General features: G+C 39.1%; 1 protein-coding gene across 1 annotated transcript in view; it reads left to right on the top strand.

The window, feature by feature from the left end:
* Positions 1-4,718: 4,718 nt before the first annotated feature.
* The window catches only part of ryr3 (ryanodine receptor 3), a 107,840-nt gene continuing 90,851 nt past the window's right edge, over positions 4,719-21,707 (top strand). The window contains exons 1-4 of the mRNA XM_062436959.1: positions 4,719-4,826; positions 8,668-8,787; positions 16,314-16,418; positions 18,953-18,973. Of these exons, the coding sequence (XP_062292943.1) occupies positions 4,719-4,826; positions 8,668-8,787; positions 16,314-16,418; positions 18,953-18,973 (354 nt within the window). The remainder of the gene's footprint in view (positions 4,827-8,667; positions 8,788-16,313; positions 16,419-18,952; positions 18,974-21,707) is intronic.

Here is a 21,707-nt window from a genome sequence, read left to right as displayed (position 1 = left end):
TTCATTAATCAACTGAGGGCTGAAAAAGGTGCAGACTGCAAGCCTCTTAGCCTTTTGAGTGTCCCTCAGGTCAATGAGTCCATTTTCATTTAATGGCAACACGGTTCCGTTTGTTGTCAGCTCCATGGCCATCACAGTTTTCCTCTTGAAACCAGTTAGCATTATTATTCCGGTTTGTTTTTGTTAATCCAACAAACAGCTATAATCAATATTTTTTATGTTAACAACGGTGTCAGTTGTAGTGGCAGACCAACAGAAAGTTATTAACAGACTCTGCAGTTCCTCTCAGCTCTGCCTGGTGTTATGTTTCAGCTATTTTTTGTTTGTTTATACAGTCCACATATTTTGGTTCACTTTTATTCCTCTCATCAGTGTCATTTCCATACGCAGCAAGCAGCCATTTTAACCCAAAAAAGGTGTGATAAACCCACTCTGCACAGCCTGCCCAACACCAAACAGCAGGCTAATGAACACAGAGGAGCATTTAGCAGCTAAAGCCAGGAGTGGGTTCATAGCAAAAGAGAGCTACAAGTGATTATTAGACTTATTTTCATCAGGTGGACAGAGAGACAACCCAAAATGAATGCTAATGCTTCCCCATATGCGCTGGGTGTATGAATAAGTAATTGTTTGCTAAAATATTTATGCCATATTAGCTGGAAAGGTGATTATACATCAGTGTTTGCCCCAAGTGGCTAAAAAAATCAGTAAATTTAGGTAAAGGTACAGGCTTTTATGCAGGGAGAATTTGCTGCAGAGTGATAAAGCTTCTTATACTCACACCTACAAGCTGCCCACATGATGGTCACTGAGTTTAGGTGCTAAATGCTTTGCTAAAGGATAAATTATAGTAATATGAGGGAAGATTAAGCTATCAATTACGCCCATTCTTAGACATTGTTTCAGTCCCATCTAAATGATTTTCTGACAAGATAGGATTTAAGAAAACATGATTCTATTTGTCATTTTGCAAATAGTTCAATGATTTTTTAAAGTTTTTCATTGAACCCATAGACATCATAGAAACAAGATTTTCTATTTGCTGTGGGCAGCCAGCCACGGTAACTGCAGTCTAGAGATGACATCTTGTAGCTTGATGGATCTGGAGAGCATTTCCAGCTCTTGTAGTGAGGAAGGTTTACCTTGTCACAGAGTGCTACTGATGAATTGTGAAACACTTGCATGCTCATTGAATTTATCTTGTGGCACGTCCTCTATTGACCCATGGCTAAATCAGTCTATCTGAAAAATGAAAATATAACTTTGTGAAATGTATTCAGAAGAAAAAGCGCTTGCCTTATCATGTAAGCTGTCTTCAGAAGCCTCTGTAGCTTGAGAGGTAAAATCTTAAGTTTTGCACCAAATCAGGCAGACACAGCACTGACACCTTAAAGGTTAAAACCACTGATGGTCTGCGTCAGGAGCTAAAAGCTTAAAGGGAGAAAAGTAGGTTTAAGTTCAGCTTCAGGTGAGTGTCTTCACTTCACCTGATCTCTGCAAATATCTGTCTGTCTGTTTTTCACCTCCTAGCCGCAGAAACACACACACAACCCTCTCTGACTCTTCACACCCTACTACATCTTGCCTGTGTCCGCTCTGTCTCATCAGACAAGATAATGGACATCACACAAACTCCACTCCTGTCCCTGACCAGAGGCCCCCCATTTCTCAGCGCTTCTGCTGAGGTGGACGTCTCGGCCTTGCAAGCATGGGGGCCTCTATTATTTGAAGCAGTTCTAAAACAATATGCATACAAACTAAGCCAAGAAAATCCAATTTGTTATAGGAACACCATATAAATCTTTGGAGCCTGTGATCCGTGGCAGTGTACTGCAGGGCAAAACTTGATTGGCTGTAGAATATTATTTCTTTTTTTTTTTTTTTTTCAATATAGAGCTCAGATGTATTGTGCATTATTCATTTTGATCCATGGTGTCAGCTATTCCAACATGCATATGCACACTCACACACACACACACACACACACACACACACACACACACACACACACACACACACACACACACACACACACACACACACACACACACACACACATACTTACACAATGGACGATCATATTTTTGCACATGATGTGTGAAAGTGATAGCATAACAGTAAATGCATGTTTACGGACAAATCCCTGTGTAACTCCTGAGATGAAAAATAACTCTTGTCTTAGAGGTGGTGTGTATTGATGATATTTTTATAATATAAATATCCAAGTTAAAAATATAATCAAATACATGGTTGCTATGTGACAGCGTGTGACCACCTACAGAAAGTTCTGCATTTTTGTGATGCAACAGTTTGGAGGTCAAACTACAGATGGGTGACAAATTACAGCAGAAACCTGAATAAATGATTGGAGAAACATAACGACATGATCTGTGACATGTATAAAATGCTAGGCAGGCACAGTTGATTCTGATTTTTTTATCAAGACAACAAGAGGAAACTAAGTGACTTTGAGAGACGGTCGATTGTTGGATAGCATTTAGATCTTTGGGTAAGACATCAGTTAATTAAGTCAGAAATTGTGGTGGACAGAGCACATTTGATGATTAGTTAGTGCTATATGTAAAGAAAAACAGAAGGGCAACTCTTCCTCAGGTGATTGAGAATGTCAGTGCAGGATGTGATCAGACTGCAAGAACTGTCTGGCAGTAACATATAGAGGGATATTATAGTAAGGTTACAGTGAATGAACCCCTCTTTAAAAAGTTATGTAAGTTCAGTGGTGCAAAAAACACAGTCACTGGTCCTCAGAGATGTGGAAAAAAGTGATATGGTCAGATAAGTCATCCTTCACTATATTCTCAACAAGTGTGTGAGTGAAGGTGTGGTGTACACCAAAGAATGGTACAGCCCTGAATGCTTGATCTTCACAGTGAGGGGAGTCTGTGGCGCCGTTATGCTGGCATGGTTTGGGTCCACTTGTCCCCTTCGAGGGAAGGGTCACTACAAATCAATACAAGTGGTCTCTTCCAGATGACAATGTTCCCATCTGTAGGGCATTAGTGGTCACTGAATGGTTTGAGGAGTATGAAAATGATGTGAATCATATGCTATGGCCTTCGCAGTCACCAGATTTCAATCCAACTGAACACCCATGGGAGGTTTTGGACTGTCTTGTTAGACAGTGCTCTCCAGGGAATATCTTTGGAACAACAGTTCATCCCTCCGGTAGAGTTCAGAGACTTGTAGAATCAATGCCAAGGTGCACTGAAGCTGTTCAGGCAGCATGTGGTGGCCCAACACTTTACTAAGACACTTTATGTTGGTTTTTCCTTTATTTATCACCCATTTGTATGTTTGAAATACTTTTATGGAGAGGTCAAAGCTCCAGTAGCACTTGAAAATTGCATAATGACTTCATAAATGTTTATATATCTGTTCTTTATACTACAAGTATTGCAGGTGTTTTCACCTCTGTACCATGTACCTAGGAAGTAGTTCTCTGAAATATTCTATTGCAATAATAATGGATTTAAATATATCAGAGGACATGTTGGGATTAAATGGGATGTGCATGGTAATTATTTTCTACCAAAGATTACAGCTTAACCATGTTGTAAATATTCTAATATTTTTACTTCAGTTTTCTTCCAGTTTTCTGATCTCTCATCGTCAAAGTAGTGGTGTTATATTTGGAAATTCTGTCCTTGAACAGGCATCAAAACAGTGCAGAGAGACAAGTGGTACCACTTCTGCTAAATCTTTCTAGTAAAAATCTTTCTGTCACAAAACAAAACAAAACAATAGACCTAAATCACAATTGGGTAAAGTCAGAAATAGAAAGAATTCACCAGGGGAACTACACAGCACCTGGAAAACTTATGGCTGGTTCTGTCCCAAGTATACTTGTGTTTCTGTATCTGAATGGTCACCAATGCGTCATTTGTTTTCAGGAAAATCACACATTGTCATTAGCTGCAATAAAATGCATGAGTGCTCTATAGAGCTGTTTGTCAATATAAAATATTACCAAATAATTTACAAAGAATGCTTTGACATTTCCTGCTAAAGCAGCACATAACTCCAGGTGGACTTGATTTTGGTTTTGTTCTCTCAAGCTGAATGGCTGCTTGTTGTCGAGACATGTATCTAAATCTCATTCATTTAAACTTCTCCTTAATCAGTTCTGATAGAAGTCAGGCTTTTGTTATTGTGAAAGCTTCTATTGGAGGTTCTGTTGGATTTGAAGCTGCTTTGTTTCTTACTCTGGCTCTTTCTTTCTCTCTTCATCTCCTTCTCCAAAAGAGCACAGCTCATTCGAGGGTGACCAATATAGCTGGCTGTATTGATTAGTTTAACATGTATCAGATCTGATAAATAGACCGAGCAGCAACAGACTGATGCCAGACCTGGTTCAACCTGGCCATTAACCAGAAAATCTTTGCCTCTGCTCATTAGCTTTTTCTCAACCATAAAGATTATTTCTCCTCTGAAATATCTTGTGAAGCTAAAATGTCAAATTGCATCTCACTCCCTGTTACTTTGTTGGCTTGTTTGTTGCATCCTCATCTGTTTGGACATCAAATTCTATTTTTCACTGTCACAGCACTTTGTCAGGTTCTCCTTTATCATTATTGTTCACACTACCTTTTCCCATTTCCTAAGGCTACAAGGTTTTTAAAAATTGAACATAAGGTTGGAACACCGAGAATAATAACTTCATTATTTATAGTCAGGTGCTTGTGGTTGACGGAACGCTCATGAATGCAGAGATTCTAAAGATCTGTGTTAGCTGTAATGGTTTTTACGACGTGGGATCCCACAAAGTGCTCACAGGCTCTGACGTCAGCCCCTATCAGGCTTATCAGGTTGTAGCTCTCACACATCTACACTGGATCTTCTTTGCTTTCCATGTTGTTAGCTGAGCGCCACTAAAAACACGTTGCTCAACCTGCACTTAGCACCCTGCCTGACATTTATGAGAAACTTGACTCCTAGGCAATCAGACCAATTTAAACAGAGTACACACTGTGACAGTGTGAACAAGGATACAAATATGCCGGAATTTGCTCTATTCCCTTAAGTTTTTAACTTCTCAATTTTTCCTTTGTAAAGTCTGCCTGTTGATCTCCACTGAGCATGTGCAAAACATGCGGGTCAAAATAGCAGCGCTGAGGGATTGAACAGATTCACCTTTTCTCAAGTTCACATTGGTGGCAGTGGCGGGTGAGTTGTGGGAGTTAATTTGGCAGTCAAGAGCATCAGGAGCGCTCGGGTTTCAGTTGGTGGATGCATCAGGCCGCACACACTCACACACCTGTCGCTGTCCTTTATGGCACACAGAGGCTTGCTGCTCAGTGAGCAAAGCAGAGGGAGAGAGAAGAAAGTGAGAGGTGGCAAATGTTGAGGGTCTGTTGGAGAGCAGCGACACATCCAGCAGTGCCAGACTTCACTCAAGGAAAGTCCTAACCACAGTGACAAACACTCTTTGGTTTGCTAGAGTGGAGAAGTGTCAGACCCGTAGGTTCCAAAAGGGATATCGAGGGGTAGGGAGGACGGGTGGGGTCGAGCTTGGAGAGGGCAGGGTCAAGTTCCTGCTTTACACTTGGAAGCTGGGTAAAGCAGCCACCCAACCCCTTACTTAGCCCTATACATAGTACTGATGCTGCTCTTTAGCTGTTTAGCAGATGGTCACACTGCTGTGAGGATCACTTTGCCTCAGATTCACCAAATTCTCTGGCTTGGGATCAAGTCAGGGGTACAGAGAGAGACATAAAGTGTCTTAAGAAAGTATCTTGGCTGTTGACACACAAGGTCATTTCATTAGCTTTTTCAGATCTGATTGTGGGAATTGGATTTTTATAAGATAACACCACCATGTATTCACAGTCAATATGAAACTCAGCATTTCCTCGGGCTGTATTTATATTTATACATATAACTATGTTGGTATTATCATCCATTTTGTAGAATGGATCTTTCTTGCTATCAGTCTACATTAGAGTATGTAGCTTTCTGAGCGCACTGAAATCCTGAACACTTCTGGTTCTGAAGCTCTGCTATCAAAGTGAGCAAGAATTAATTGTTATGCATTTGGAGCCTTTCAGTGTGACCACCAGCAGTTTTGAAAAAAGCATAAATATTTATTGTTGCCTGGCTGGTGTCTACTTTTCCTCTAATTATTGCTTTACAGGATTTTACACACAGACAAATAGTGCCAAATTATTCTATAGATGTGACCGCTTTCATAAAATGATTTAAGTATTAACTAATACCAATTTAATTAACTTAAACACAGCTTGCTACAGTACATACACACGTATAAACACTTGGGTATGCCAGTAATGGTGCCGTGCCCTGCTGGTTTCATAAGGCCACCAGTATTCCAAACAGCTGAAAAGAAACAGATGTATTTACTCAATTTTAAAGAGGTGACAAGTCTTCGGTTTTCCCGTGGCCATATTGAGTTACCCTATCTGTAGCCTGAAACAACAAACTGCATCACAGTTCCTCCATCACAGAACCACAAGTAAAGCTGTGGCGGCTATTTGGAGCCAATAGTGATGCTTTCTGCTATCAGTAATCACCTCCCTTAAGCCCAAAGTGAGGTTGTGTGGTGCCTAAGACACTGCCGGTATGGACTATCGTGCCAGCTTGGCTCCTCATTTACTTCAGTGTGACATTTAACTCCACTGTGCTTCACTTTATCTATTAAAAGTGCTTCAAGATATATTTTTATTGCAGCACAACACAAACTGACCAACATATAGCTATGATAAGGTCCAAAGACTCATGTAGTTTGTATTTTTATTGGATATTCTCTAATAAGCTTCTCATTTAATTAGCTGCAGTATAAATCAGCAAATGCCTGTTTAACCACAATTAGTTTATTAATCAATTTAAGTCACATTTCTCTCTTTAGGCGGTGTTTCCGTGGGATAATATTGATCTCGTTTTTGACGTAGAAATATGTTGGACTTAGATGACTGCTTCATCTGTCACAGGAGTATTTTTTATTTTATTTCCCTGACAGAAAATGTACTCAATGCTTTTAAATGTAAATTGCAGAGATCAACTTTTATATCTTATGAGCAGTATCACAGATGTTGATTAATTTCAGCTTTGAACTAATTTTTAGTGTAAGCAACAAATTCACACGTCTAATGAATTCTGTTGAGTGTTGAGGGAGAAGAAAGTGGAGTCAGTACCTTTTTGATTATGAGCACCTCCCACATATAGAAACCAGAAAGACCAAGTATCTAATTTGTGGTGCAATGCCAACACATGATGGAACATCTTGACTAACAATGAAAAAAAAAGACAGAATGACTTAAATCCTCCTACAATATCTATTTGAACTTTCACATCTGCTGAAGAACAGACAATCTATACTAGCCCACAGAAAACTGTTCTGAATTTTGTTTGAAAAAAACCCCTTTCTCTTGTTTCCAATTCATTTAAAACTATACAGCAGTATGAAATTACAAATTAGACACTCAATTGCCTATTTTACTGTTGGATACAGGAGATGGTAGTGAATTCTTTGTCCGACAGCATTACAGAGTAGTGCAATCATTGGCGTACAATCATGCAGAAACTTCTGCTGTTAGATCACGCTGAATGTTGTAGTTTTGGGTCCAGGGTGCCATTGTTTTTGAAATATTGTCAGGGTCTGTTATTTTGCCTGGTGAGTCTGTGGGTGCTGTGCAGCCTGTATCGAAATCTATTGAATTAGTACTGCTGTGAAGGAGGTGGGAGCTAGAACCATGGCAACCATCAGCTCAGATTAGTGTGGGACGTGACGTGAGCTGGCAGGAGACACACACACATTCTCTTACACACACACACACACACACACACACACACACACACACACACACACACACACACACACACACACACACACACACACACACGCACACACACGTACATACACAAACAAATCAATATCCGTGTGTGTGTGTGTGTGTGTGTGTGTGTGTGTGTGTGTGTGTGTGTGTGTGTGTGTTGCCAAATAGAACCCTACCCTCTCTCGCCCGACCCATACAGATGTTCATTTATTGGTTGAGCTGATTGAATGGAGGTCTTCCTCTCTCCCACAGAGATACCAGAGGCTGCATAACAGGTTTAGAGATGATATTACTCAAGCTGGTTTGCTGTTACGGTTATTGATTAATGCAGTTTTTGTTCTTTTCTACTGCTGAAATGATTGTTTTTGACAAGATGTTTTCCTTTTCATTTTTAGTTTCACTGCCAGAACGTTTTTCGGCTGTATTGTGTACCTCTTATCTGATTTCCACAAGTCTTGTGAAATTATAAATGCTGTTTCCATTTTGGCTGAATGTTTTGTGCCCCTTTATCAAAACATGAAAAATATATTATGAATGTACAGTATCTTGCCTCCCATATTTTTGTCAATTGTATGCCTATGATTGAGCTTTCCCCTCTGGTTGCATATCCAGGAAAATGTGATTATTGATTCTGAAACAACCCAGGCTGCCCAAACTCCATAATAAAACAGCTTGTGGTGTATACTGGTTGTCAGTTTAAAAACCTCAATCATAGTATTTTGATTCCAAGTGATGGAAGCAAAAGAGCCACCAATTCTGAGCCAATGTGGGCTACTTTCTTCTTGTCTGGTCTTGTTTATTTTGGATGGGTCACTGTCAAACATTTTCTGGCTTTAACGCTCTTCTTTCCTTCTGGCAGGACGATGAAGTGGTTCTTCAGAGTGTGGCCGTCATCCAGAAGGAGCATCGCAAGTTCTGTCTGGGCGTTGAGGGACTCGGAAACCGTGTTTGTTACCTGGAACCCACATCTGAAGCTAAGGTGAGGACAGCACAAAGATTTGTCTGGGTTTGATATTTTAAGGCTGCAACCTGTAATTAATATGGAGCAATGGAAATTCAGTGGCAGAGACAGGCATCTAAAGCAGCTAGGAAGGGCTCTAATGACCTTTATGATGACGCACTATTATGGAAAGTTTGCTTCTGAAAATACCTCAGCGGAAAAACAGTTATTTTTTTGTGTTAGTGGAGTGTTTTCCAACCTGTATTATCTGTAACGCCCACACAACCTCGTCAGGTGAGCTCCAGTAGCCCTTCTTGGACACCATTCAAATGTGTTTATTTGAACTAATTTTAAACTAGATGTTATTTAAAAATACTTGTACTACTATCACTTAGAGTGGCAGAAGCTGGACATTTTAACCATTTAAAACTATGCTACTTATAACTAACGAGTTACATGGTTAATCCATTAATTTTAGCTAACCACTTCAAATGTTTACTTTTAGCTAAGTATTTAGACAATTTAACCATTACTTTTAGCTAATGTTATCTATTCCAGCCATTAACCATTACTTTTAGCAATCTCAACTTATGCTACGTATTAATTTCTTTAAGTTACCCATTATTTTTAGCTAAACTGAACTGTTTGGCCTATACATTAGTTAACTGTTACATTTATCTGCTTTAACAAAGAAAACATTATTTTTAGCTATTTGAAATGTTTACTTTTAGCCTACTATTTAAACAATGTATCTGTTACTTTTAGCTAATCATTTGAACTGTCTATCCATTACTGTTAGGTATCTGTTTCAACTATTTAACCATTACTTTAAGCTATCTGAACCGATGCTATTTATCAATTTATTTTAGTTGCCCCTTATTTTTAGCAAAATACGTCAACTGTTGAGGCTATAAATTAAGTACAGTTATCTATTCAAAGCTACACATTACTTTTAGCTAACTGTCTGAGCTGATGCTATTTATCAATTATTTTTAGTGACCCATTATTTTTAGCTAAATATAAGTTACAGTTATCTATTTCAAGCTACCCATTACTTTTAGCTAACTACTTGAATCGTTTATCCATTACTTTTAGTTATTTCATCATTACTGTAGATAATTATTCAAACTTTTTATCCATCCAGTTTAGCTTTCTATTTACTTATTCCAGTTTTAGCAAACTATCTATTACCATTACCATTTATCCATTACCTTTGGCTAAATAATGTATTTCAACAGTTGTAACTTTTTCTGCTCACACCTGGTTTTCACACACTCTCAATCATAACACGTGGTGTTCAGATGTTACAGCTAACTTGATATCTGGGTTTAATTTTTTCAAATTAGTTGAGCTACTCCACAGTCTTTCCATGTACCTCTGGCTAGTACCCCATGGGGTCCCTGGATAGGAGTCACTGTACTGATGACCCCCCCCCCCCAGTTGATGTATGAATTGCTTTCTTAATGAGGTGACAGAATGAGGAATCACAAAAGCTAATATCATATCCAGCAGACATATTCCTAAAATGTAATTAACAGAGTGCAGCTTACTCAACATCATGAAGCTGGCCTAGATGTAAATATTCAGACAAGTAATTTTGTGAAAACCAGACAATGATCTCAATGATCCAAATCAATAATAAATGCAGTTGTTGTTTGCTATCTGAAAATGTGTATTCACAAAAAATTGGAACTGTACTTCAAGCTAAGATTGATCTGCTATGTCTGTTTTCCTGACATGTTTGTGTCCCCTCTCAAAAAGTGCATTACATTTTCCAGTAATTGAATTCTTAAGCAACTAAATTAGGTTATCCTCATTTGAAATTCCCCTTCATAGTTAAATAGACATACGAAATGATGTTACATATAAAAAAGGTAGGAAAAAAGGCTCTCCACAACAGAGTGATCACATGGACAGTAATGATTTCCTTCTCTAAAACCCATGTTTACCCTCTATTTCCCTTCCATCCACTCATATTGAGATGAGCTTCCGTGTCAAATAATGGGGGTAATTTAGTAAGTGCAGATTCTCAGTGGACCCTATAGTGCAAACTACAGTTAATTAAATGAAATAGGTCTCAAAATGGGTGTCTGGTTGGTGCAGAGGAAAAACAAACACCAACCACTGCAGTTGCTTGGGGTTCAGTTTCTGGATGTGGTGCTTCCAACTTGGCTAGGACTCAACAAACAAACACAACTGACAGTGTTTATGGGGTCAGTCAGAGATCATGCCGCACTGGCGATTCTTACTGGTTGGTCAAGGTGCCTGAGCAGAGCCAATTGAACCAACAACATACAGAGCTATGATTTGTAAAGAATACATTTTGTCTTGAACAACTAATGTCTTGAAATTAAGTGGTGATGTTTTTTTTTATTGCAACTGAATTATGTCAATTAGCCTCTCGCTGCAAGTGCTGTCGTTGCAACACAACAGAGCTGTCACCACTGTTGTACAGCTCATTAATCTTCTTCTTGACAAGACTGTATGGTACCATCCACAAAGGAAAAAAAGACGTTGAAATGAAGCAGATCATTGTGGCCCTGGAGAATATGCTTCTGAAGAACTGCATAATTGTTGTATATCATAATGCACATCATTAGTCACGACATTCTCCGTGATATTTCTGAGACATTAAAGTGTAGAGAGAAGGTGCGTGGGTTAGACAATGCAGCATCTGTATACTGTTTTATTTTTGTCTTCACACTTACTTTACATATCAGACTGATATATGCATGATCACAACCGTAAAACCATGTTAGGATGATTTTATGCATTGTGCATATCAAGTTAAGCATAACTGAACTGGATCATTCACATTAAGATAAAATAAAGTTTGAGGACACGAGGGCGTGTTTTTGCTCAACCACCTGGAACTGTTGCAGAGTTGGAGGGCAACACTGGCAGAGCTCTAGACGGACCATCACGAACACCTCTCCCCTCTCACCTTGGTGCCGATGACAATGCTTCGGGCCTCCTTGGGTGTGACATGTGGCTGAATGTCGAGGGTGACGGCTGTGGTTTGGCACAAAGCGAGGGGCTGTCATCTGGAGGCTGATCTCAGGTGTTGACGCCTCATTTCCCAGACTCTAATCAAGCCTGGCTCCCTGCTGCTGCTGGTAGACAGGAATAAGGCTGAGGTGAAACCAGGAGTCATTGGGTCAGATTATAGAAGTGTTTTTAAATTGGATACTTTTTTGGTTTGACATGACGCACTACCATGGCGCATTATAAGCTTCTTAAAATTGTCGTGCAATCATTCTTTGTGAACACAGTATCTCATTTGTGATTCATGATATAAACTACTGACAACACATCTCAAGTTTATGTAGAAGATCAAAAAAAAAAAAAAGCTTACCTGTTTTAACTCCTCTTCCTCAAAGGATAAGGCTGGTAATACTCCATAGTTTTGTATTTGTTCACAAATCCCATGAAAACATCAAAACCAACAATGATAATGCACCCAAGTAGCCTCACTGGTTAAGATGCATGCCACATAAGCACAAACCCTGCAGTTTGTCTCTGGCAGCGGACCTTTGTCGCATGTCACCTCCATCTCTCACTCCCCCTCGTTTCCTGTCAACTCTCTCCACTGTGACACTGTGATAAAGGCACTAGAAATGCCCTAAAAAACCCAATAAACAACACATGGGTGCATTTCTTGATAAGTTATTAACCATGGCTCTCAGCCACAAACTCATTAATTCCTACTGAAGACATAAATCTATGAAAATGTGTGATTATGAGATGCTGTAATTTCTTATAAAAAGGCTTGATAATGACCTAAATCAGCTGAGCATTGTACTGTAGCACTCTTCAGCTTTAACAGATCTTTTTCACAGCAGACATTTTGAGTTGTCATAACAGGAGAAGCACAGATGGAGCTTGTGGCTCAGTTCCAAGTGTCCAAGGAAACCATACTGGTGAACCATCATGCACCAGGGTCATCAATTTAGAAAATTTCAATGGGATTCAGGTATTCACCTAACTGCCCACCTCACAGATGCCATTAATCCCAAACACTGAACAAACTGACTTTACAGAAAGATGCATGAGGAAACATATGTAGTGCTTGGCCAAACCAAATAACACACACAAGGGGTAAACAAGATGGACACCAATTACAACTAAATATGAAGCAAACTAACTAAACCCCCAAACCCCCCCTTTGACATGAAAGTACATGGTTTGATCCAATGAGCTGGCTCCAGCATTTAAGAGTCCTCAGCCCTCAGTAACAACTTTTGCTCAATCAGGAAAAGGCCTCCCCCAACAACCATGGTAACTCAAAGACAAACAAACAAACGGTAAATATAACAGAATATGTGTGCACTTAATGTAAGGTTAAAAGCAAATAAACATATTCAAAATTAAACAGACTTTAATGTAAGCAGTTTTGGTGGTGTTCTTTGCAAATAAAAATAGCCTGTGTAGGTAGCAAACTAATGAGGTGGGAGAGTGAACCGGGTGAATGTTACCATGTGTAGCTAAGGCCGTCACAGTAGGATTTGCTAAAAATAAACAACAGCACCCATGTTCATGCTAATGAAGGAGCGTGGCACCCAGCGCAACAGTGTGACTTAATTATGTTTTTTTCCATAGTTTTGGACAACAATAGAAATCTGTGGCACTGAGAATGAGGCTATATCAGGCTTTGGCTACACAGACAATACTTGTTAGAAGGATCAGTTCATTGTTGGTTTTTCTTTTTTTCATGGGATTTGTTGACAATCAGAGAATATTCATTTCCACTTACTTATCCAAGAGGAAGTTATTAGGATTTACAACAATAGATGACTTTGAGATGATAGAGTAACTTTTTTTATTCTGCTTTATTTGATCCCTTTTTAAATGGCATGCGTAAGATGTAAGCCACTAGACTTTCAAATAATACCGTTTGATCTTTGGTTTAATCATTTTACTCATTTGTACCGCTCACATTATGGTGTTTTCTCAAGCTCCCTGCAGAGCCTGAAAAAATGTGACTCTTTAAAAGGTCACTGTGACCACTGAGACACTCTTTTCTATTCCCAGACAAGGGAGAATGTTCACTATGTCTGCCCAACCCTGGAAGAAGTAGGATAATTGGAAAATTGCCGGTGAATCATTCGGAAGGTGTAAGGTCTGTAGCAGGTTGCATGTTATCTCTGTAGAATGTCTTGTGACACCACAGGTGGACCTGCGTCATGTCATGGCTCTCTTGCAGCCAAAGTAAATATTCAACTGACCCCACTGAAGTCTCGCGGTAAGAAAGCTAGATTTGGGTTACTAGTTTATGATATTTAATAGATTTTAGTCACTGGCAGCATCTTATCTGGGTGTAAGGGAAATTAAATAATAAGTATCTGAGTGTAACCTTCGTGTGCGGCCTTTTGGTTACATCACACAGAAGTGGTCACACACACAGCAGTGCCGGAGGTTCCCCAGCATGTATGTGTTGAGTTACAGAGCAGTGGCGTCCTCATTATCGCCCAGCAGCCTTCGACTCTGCTCACATTTCTCACCTTACTGCAGGGGTCAAGGGTCAGCCGGTTGTGTTACCGAGTCATGGCACGCACCCAACACCTTAAATCATTCCTGGGCCTCTTCTGTGTTCGGAAGAGATGGATATCGGTGCATATTATGTGACTGTGGGTATTGTTATGAAGTGGGGATACACAGTATTAAGTGTGCAGTAAATCATATTAGGATCAGTCAGAAGATATCAGGTCAGGGATATGAACACTGATGACAGTGTGGGTGTTACAGCAGCTTACAGCTAATGTTTGTTTACATGTTTTACAAGTTATGTCAGCAGTGTGATGTTAATCAACAGTGCCATCTAGCATAGCATAAAGTAAATTAATTTATCATACTTTGACAAGCAGATGTAATTAAAGATAAGGCCTCTAAATGGCTTTTAAGTAGCCAGTAATTGACAGGCATTATGTTATTATTTAAACCTTACATTCTGTTCATATTCTGGCTAATAACAAGTCTCTACACCAATTCACATTCATAAATTCCCCATCAGTCATTAATAAATGTTTGATTAATTATTTTTTTTTTGGGGGGGGGGAATCACTATTTTAAGACCCAGGAGAACATTTTATATAACATGAAGAATACGTGTTCTATGTATGTTTGAATGCTGATGTTTTTGTTGTTTAAAAAAATTAAATAAAACATTTAAAAAATGGATGCATTTTTTTTTCAATTTTTGTATACTGTGGGTCACATTAGCAAAAGTCCAAGTAAAATAAATTTGTATATGGTGTTTTTACAACTCTCAAATGTAAAGTAAAATGAAATTGGTCAAATTTGACCCTGAACAGTATGAAAGGGATAAATGCACTATATCCTTTCCCCTTTTTATTATCTCTTTGCTGATTAGTTGTGTTTCAGCTCTTTTTAGTGTTGTTTATTGTTATCACCCCACTAACATTAACTTCAGCTTTGTGGAAAATCTACTATCCATGTTTGATATTTGAATTATTTCTGACTATCAATAATTACTGAATTTATTGGAACATAAAAACCATGCAGTGAAGATAAACGAGCGTAAATAGCTGCTGGAATAAGCAGAGAAGCAAGCAACACAGTGTGCTGAGGAATCTAGCCTTATAGTCAAAGCAGTTATTGGTCATCGCAGCAGCGGGCTTCACAGCTTTTGACAGCCCTCCTCATAATCCCAAGCCACTCGTTAGCAAACACACCAGCATGGCAAAGAAGTTGCAAGTCATCGGAATTATTTATGAGTACCATCCCTCACTGAGCAGTTTAATCATTTCAGCTGGTGTCTTGTCTCAGAGCAGGGCCTGCAATTAATTTAGTAACCAATTACTGCTGCTGAAATGTTAACTGAATATGAATGTAGATGAAGTGTTTCTGTGTGTGTGTGTGTGTGTGTCTTACTCAATTCAGTTTAATTTTTTAAATCTTGATAAAAATAAATTGGGAAAAAAATGAATTTGATATTTTATGTGGAGCATATGGTGCACTGATGCAATGTCTATTTTTTGCACTCCCAGCTGGTATGTTTACGGATATGCAATGAGAATGTAAATATCTGATGTAATGCATTATGATATCAGTTCAAGATGTTGTTTACCCATATGTTCAAATATACATTTATTTCCTCTGTCATAATCAATTTCACACTTACTACAGATGGACAGTGCCATATCAATTCAGGCTACCTCCTGTATGTCTGCCAATCAAGTCTTCTGCATGCTAGTAATCTCATAAACTTTTACAATGTCAATGAGCATCATGAATATGTTGGTATAGGTAATTTACAGAACTTTTTTATTTTCAAGAGTCTTGCAGTGTGCCACTTCCATAGAGTATTGCAGAGCTCTTTGTGGCTCCACAGGTGTTATAAAAGGGCAGAAATCGAGACAAGGAATTTCAAGGGTAATACACTTCTGGCTTATTTGTACCCAGGAGAGGAGCTGTCTCGTCATTGCCTTTTCATTCAACTAATGTTTCTTTCCCGCCATCCTTTTGTCTTCCTCTCCTCCCGACCCTCTCTCTCGCTCTCTGTCTCTCTCTCTCCTTCCTTGTCTTTCTTTCCCTCAATCCTGCAGTATGTTCCTCCAGACCTGTGTGTTTGTAACTTTGTGCTGGAGCAGTCCCTGTCAGTACGGGCCCTGCAGGAGATGTTGGCTAACACTGGGCAAAACAACGAAGGGGTGAGTGCTTACTCTTTCCCACCGGTCCACCCTACCTCTGTCTGTCTCATACTACAAACACACTGAAAGTATGTCATACACCAACATACATGCACACATACACAAATCAATCTGTGGTCTACCATTAACAAAAAATGCCCTTCAGTATTTTTAAATTTATAAAGATGTTTTGGCAGAGGATTAATAAAATGGAAAGTTGTAATATTCTTCACAACTTTTTTCCTGTTAGAATAGTGAAAAAAAGAAACTGGCACAGCAGAGAAGGCTTCTCATATCAAATTCAACTGGCGTGCTTGGAAATATTTCAAGGATTTTTTTTAGGCCAACCAATCAAGCTTAAGTCCAGCCAAAATGATGCATTTAAATACTGCAAGTTTTTTTTCCAAGATAACAACCTTTCCCAAAGGAAATGGCCTTTAAAACTCAAACTCAAATATAGATGTAGCACAACTGTGCAGGACCTGATGACACATGGATGCAAACTTTAACTTTCAAGTGATAAAATAACAATCCTACAACTATCAGGTACCTGTTGGCTCTGCTAGCTGGGCCTCAGCCATGTTGGATATTCCTGCAAATATCAGATGTTTTTAATTTTTGATTTTTGATCATTTTGAATTAAAACAAAATCTACTTTTAGCATTTTTATCTTCAATTATTTAACTTCATTGTTTCACTTGCGAGTTATAAATCAGATTGATTAAACTACCGGCACAGAGTCTAAAATATTAATACAAAATAGAAATACTGGTACATTCTAAAGTTTAACTTTTTTCTGGTTAAAAATATTCTGGTAAAATATTATAAATGCTGCTATATCCACACTCTAGAGTGGGCATACTCCTCTGCAGTCTTTGATGATGGATGACAGTAGCAATAATTTCAGTTCTCCAGTTTGTGGGGTTTTTAATATTAAATCACAGAGTCAAATATTTTTGGAAGTCCACTGCACTGTATAACTGTAATAACTCTCATGGCTGAGGACTCTGCTGTAATAACCAAAAAAATGTGTATAAATGGAAGACCTTACTCAATGGAACCAGGTTAGTTTTACACACTGCACTGAATAAGGTTGTCCAGGTTTACGATGTCAGTCTAAACTGTCAGATTGTCAATCATTTGATTATTTTTTCACATGCTTCAAACAATTTCTAAACTAAACTCTGGCTTGGATCTGTTTAATATGTTGAAAATCATCAAGTGTGTTCCCCCCAATCCCCAAAGGCATTTAGAGCAAGTAGAGAGACCAGACCTCTGAGCTACTTTAACACCGAGAAATGTAATTGAATTCTAAAGAGAAGCCGTCTCTTTTCATTCCCTGTAACACATTCCATGTTTTACAAAAAAAGATCAGAGAGCTCTGATAATGAAAGGGCGTCAGGGGTGAAAGAAAAACGGGAAATTATCTGTGAGTGCTCTGCTGTATCCACGGCCCCCTCTCTCCTCGCTCGCCCTACTCTCTTAATTTACACTGAACAGTGCGAGCCCCTTCCTCCCGGCTCTGCTCCAGCTCACTTGGCATGTATATTATAGCAGGTAAGTAATCTCTGATAGGTCAGATACTCTCGATCGCCATGGGGGTTGTCAATGACATCTGTGAGGCATTCCGGTGGGTTACGTATGGTCTGTAAACCCCTGTCAGATGCTCATATTCACTCATGCTGCTGCGCTCTAACAGACTCATTTCATGTGTCATTTAATCCCATCACCCAACACTTCTAGCTACTTACCCAGAGGATGAGGTCAAGAGATTGTAAGGGGTGGCATCACACGTTAAACTAGTTTAACTGAATATATTTTTGGGGAAATACAAAAACGAAACACTGCTTAGCTTTTAAAATGCATAATCAACAACTGCATACAAGGCTTTGCTTGTTTGTAGTGGTGTTTCTTTTTTTTAAGCACTATTCCTACCAAATACACATGGTCTGTGTTGATTTTAAAAACTTCCCTCAATTGATGGACTTAATTATTATCTCTATCATTAGCTGCTACGAAGCCCAGGCCGCTGGTATTATAGGAACAGAAATGAGAAAGCTATTTTTGCATGAATCATTGTGCGGTACTATTGTAGCAATTAAATAAACCCCAGCACTACAAAGCATTACAGTACAATTTGCAAGGTGAATTGAGTACAAAATCCCACAATCTTAACACAAGATGGCTCTGGTTTTGTGCTGTGCTACCACTGTACTTTCAACATAGCTTTCTGGCATAGATGGGACTTAAAGTGTCCAATTTTGTATACAGCTTGGGTCCTCTCCACTGGACGATCAGGCCTGCATTGTTATTAGCCTGGGTAGCAGATTTGTTTAGTGCTCAACAGTGCAACATTGTTGGCTGGCCTTGTTTGGCAAGACAACATGATGTTGGCTAGAATACAAACTCTCTGGTAGCAATGCTAATAAATCACCCCACTCTGCCTTTACACAGTAAGGACCAGTTTCTCTCTGTTTGTTGCTCTCAGATTGTGTAATTGACCGCTCCACATTTTAAATAACACATTCTTTCCATTTGTATTTGTGTGTTACTAGAGCGCTGACCATGAAAAATGGGTAGGTCCATCAGTTCATTCATCCATCATGTTGTCAGTGTGCATGACGTACTGACTGCCAAACGAAAGGGTTGAACTTCAGGCACTTTCACTTGAATGGATACTTATTTCTTGATTGTCATAAAAGTTGAATTTACAGCATGTAAAGCATTTAGTGTATGACAGGTAGTGCATTATAGGAGGATATTAAGGTAATGGTAATACATTTCAACGCTTCTACTTCATCACATATTGTGCAAAGGGGTATTAAAAGACATTTATTTCTGCGTAGCTTCCCCCTGGATAATAAATTAAACTTTCCCCTCACTCCAGCTCTGAGTATTCTCTTTCCCCCATCAGTCATTCTGTAGACAATCAATTAGTCTGTCACAGATGTCTCCTAACTTTAACTTATGGCAATCTTGAAATAGACATCCATCGGTGCTGTCACCTTGTGCACATGAGTCAAATGTTTTGCCTGGCCTCTTTGAAGACTGCTTTGTGTGCAAGCGTGTAAGCATTTTCAAGTGATAGTGTCTGCTTTTCATTTGCTTAAAGCCTCCATTATCCCATTGTTGTGCTTCTAATGTAGGAAGATTCAAGCTTTTGTGTATAACTTTCAACTTAACTTTTTTTTTTTTTTTAAGTCTGTGCTGTTAAAAAAACAAAACAAATAAATGCATATATTATCTTTAGGTTTTGCCTACCAAGGGTTGTAATGAGCACACATAATTGTTCACCTATTGTTTACTCCAAAGGAAAGGATCTGAAAACCCCACACGTTGGCAGAAAACTCACTTTGTGGTTTGGGTGTGCTGCTCGGTTTTCTCTGGGTTTGGTTTCTAACATCAATTAATTTCAAGGGTATTGACACGAGGAAATGTCCTGAAATCAGTTTGATTTCAGAGTGTGCACACGCACTATTGTTGAGCAAAACTGTTATACTATGGGATTGCCTCTCTGCAATTCATGCAGTATAGCAACAGACTATACTGCTAACATATTTATTTTTCCTATCCCACTCCCAACCAGTTTTTCCTTTTCTCTGAACACCCATTTATGTACTCATCACAGTGCACATCATACTGTTTTTGATGGACTGTTATGAAATACATGAAAAGCAAATGGAGCACAATCCCTGTTTCATATTGCAGATGATTTGAAGGACAAGGCATTGAATATGTACATCAATAAATCAATCAATCCATCAGATGGTACTCAGCAAATGAGCCTGGCATGAATCTCTCCTCCTCGAAAAAGAGTGTGCCCAGGCTGTTCCATAAAAGATAGGCTACTGACATGAAGTCAACATTTTGGTAAATTACTTAGTCATGGTTTGGCTTAATAGCTCTGTCAGGCTCTGGCAAGGAGAGAGTAGACACTGTTTCATTCTTGTAAAGGCCAGCAGGCAGGAAAATTAAAGAACAATGAGTGTTCGGGAGATTGGTTCGTGTAAGTGATTAAAACATTGACACCAAGTCATCCGTATGCTGTGAGTAGTTTGTATTTTCCACTAGACCATTTCTACCACTGCTGATCAAACAATTTAGAAAAAGTAAATGAATGAAATTTGTAATAACTGATCTTTACATGTAAGTCATTTCTCATGTAAAATGGCTTCCACAAATGTTTGGAAGTCATCTTTCATCAGTTTGTTCTCCATCAGTTTCTGGTCGATTAGGTATAACTAGCTAAACTAAGGTAGCCTAATATGACAAATAAACCTACAATAAATCCCACCTACCTTCATGAAAAGTTAGCTAGTTTTTGTTAAAACAGTTCTAGAGAGGTGTTTGTTCAATGTCATGTTTATTTTGGAGACTGTTGTGCTGTTAAATATATTTCTTAAAACAACTTATAATAATAATAGTCTCGGCAATGTGCAGTGTCAAAGTATTAAAGCATTGTTGAAGACATAACGTACACCCCGACTCGTCCTGTACAACACATGCACATAAACTTCTGTTACTGTAGCTAACACACTCATGCACTCCCAGGCCAGCACCAAGCTGTTTAGGATACAGTTCTTACAACGGGAGGGGCACCAAACCAAAGGTCACAATTCCTGGCAGTGATGTGTCAGCACAACAGTAGTCCTGAAATACAGGCTGGCTCTCTCTCTTTCTGTACCCCCTCCTTCCTTCCCAGCTGTTGCTGGATACTCTTCCCATTTTTCTTTTGATCAAACCCTCCGTTTCCTTTTTTGTCTGGCTCATTTAAGCCATCAGGGAGAGACCCGTTAGCCAAGGGAGAATTAGCTTGAGGTTATATTCTGGGGGCACTTGGGAGTTCCCTTTAGGTCATTTTGAATGCGACCCTGCGAGCAAACACACAAATTAACGGTGACAACTGGACAAGAAAAAGGATAGCCTCCATGGTATTGCCTATTAGATAAACTCTGCAGGGAGTGGGGCAGTGTTTAGTGTTCGCTGTCCCAGTCCTGAGCTCGATTGGCCTCAGCACTTGAATGTTGTTTGCCACATCAAGTGTAATTCAAATCATGTAGACCTGGCACTATAAAATCAACTATAGGTAAGAATAGTGTGTGTTTATAGCCTTAATAAAAAAAAGTTTCCGCTACGACACTGAGAAATATTAATGTGTGAACAACAGTATCAGATGTGTTAACCTGACATGCCAGATGGTTTGTTACACAGAACCATCTGAGAAGTCGTCCATGGAAACTGTTTGGAAAAGGGCAGGCACTTTCAAAAAATACTTGGCAGGTGATTGGACGAACCATCTGTCTATCACCG

Source organism: Scomber scombrus, chromosome 17, assembly GCF_963691925.1.
Source record: "Scomber scombrus chromosome 17, fScoSco1.1, whole genome shotgun sequence".
In the NCBI taxonomy this organism is placed as follows: domain Eukaryota; kingdom Metazoa; phylum Chordata; class Actinopteri; order Scombriformes; family Scombridae; genus Scomber; species Scomber scombrus.
The sequence above is the reverse complement of the archived record's forward strand: the minus strand, read 5'-3'. Positions and strand labels throughout refer to the sequence as shown.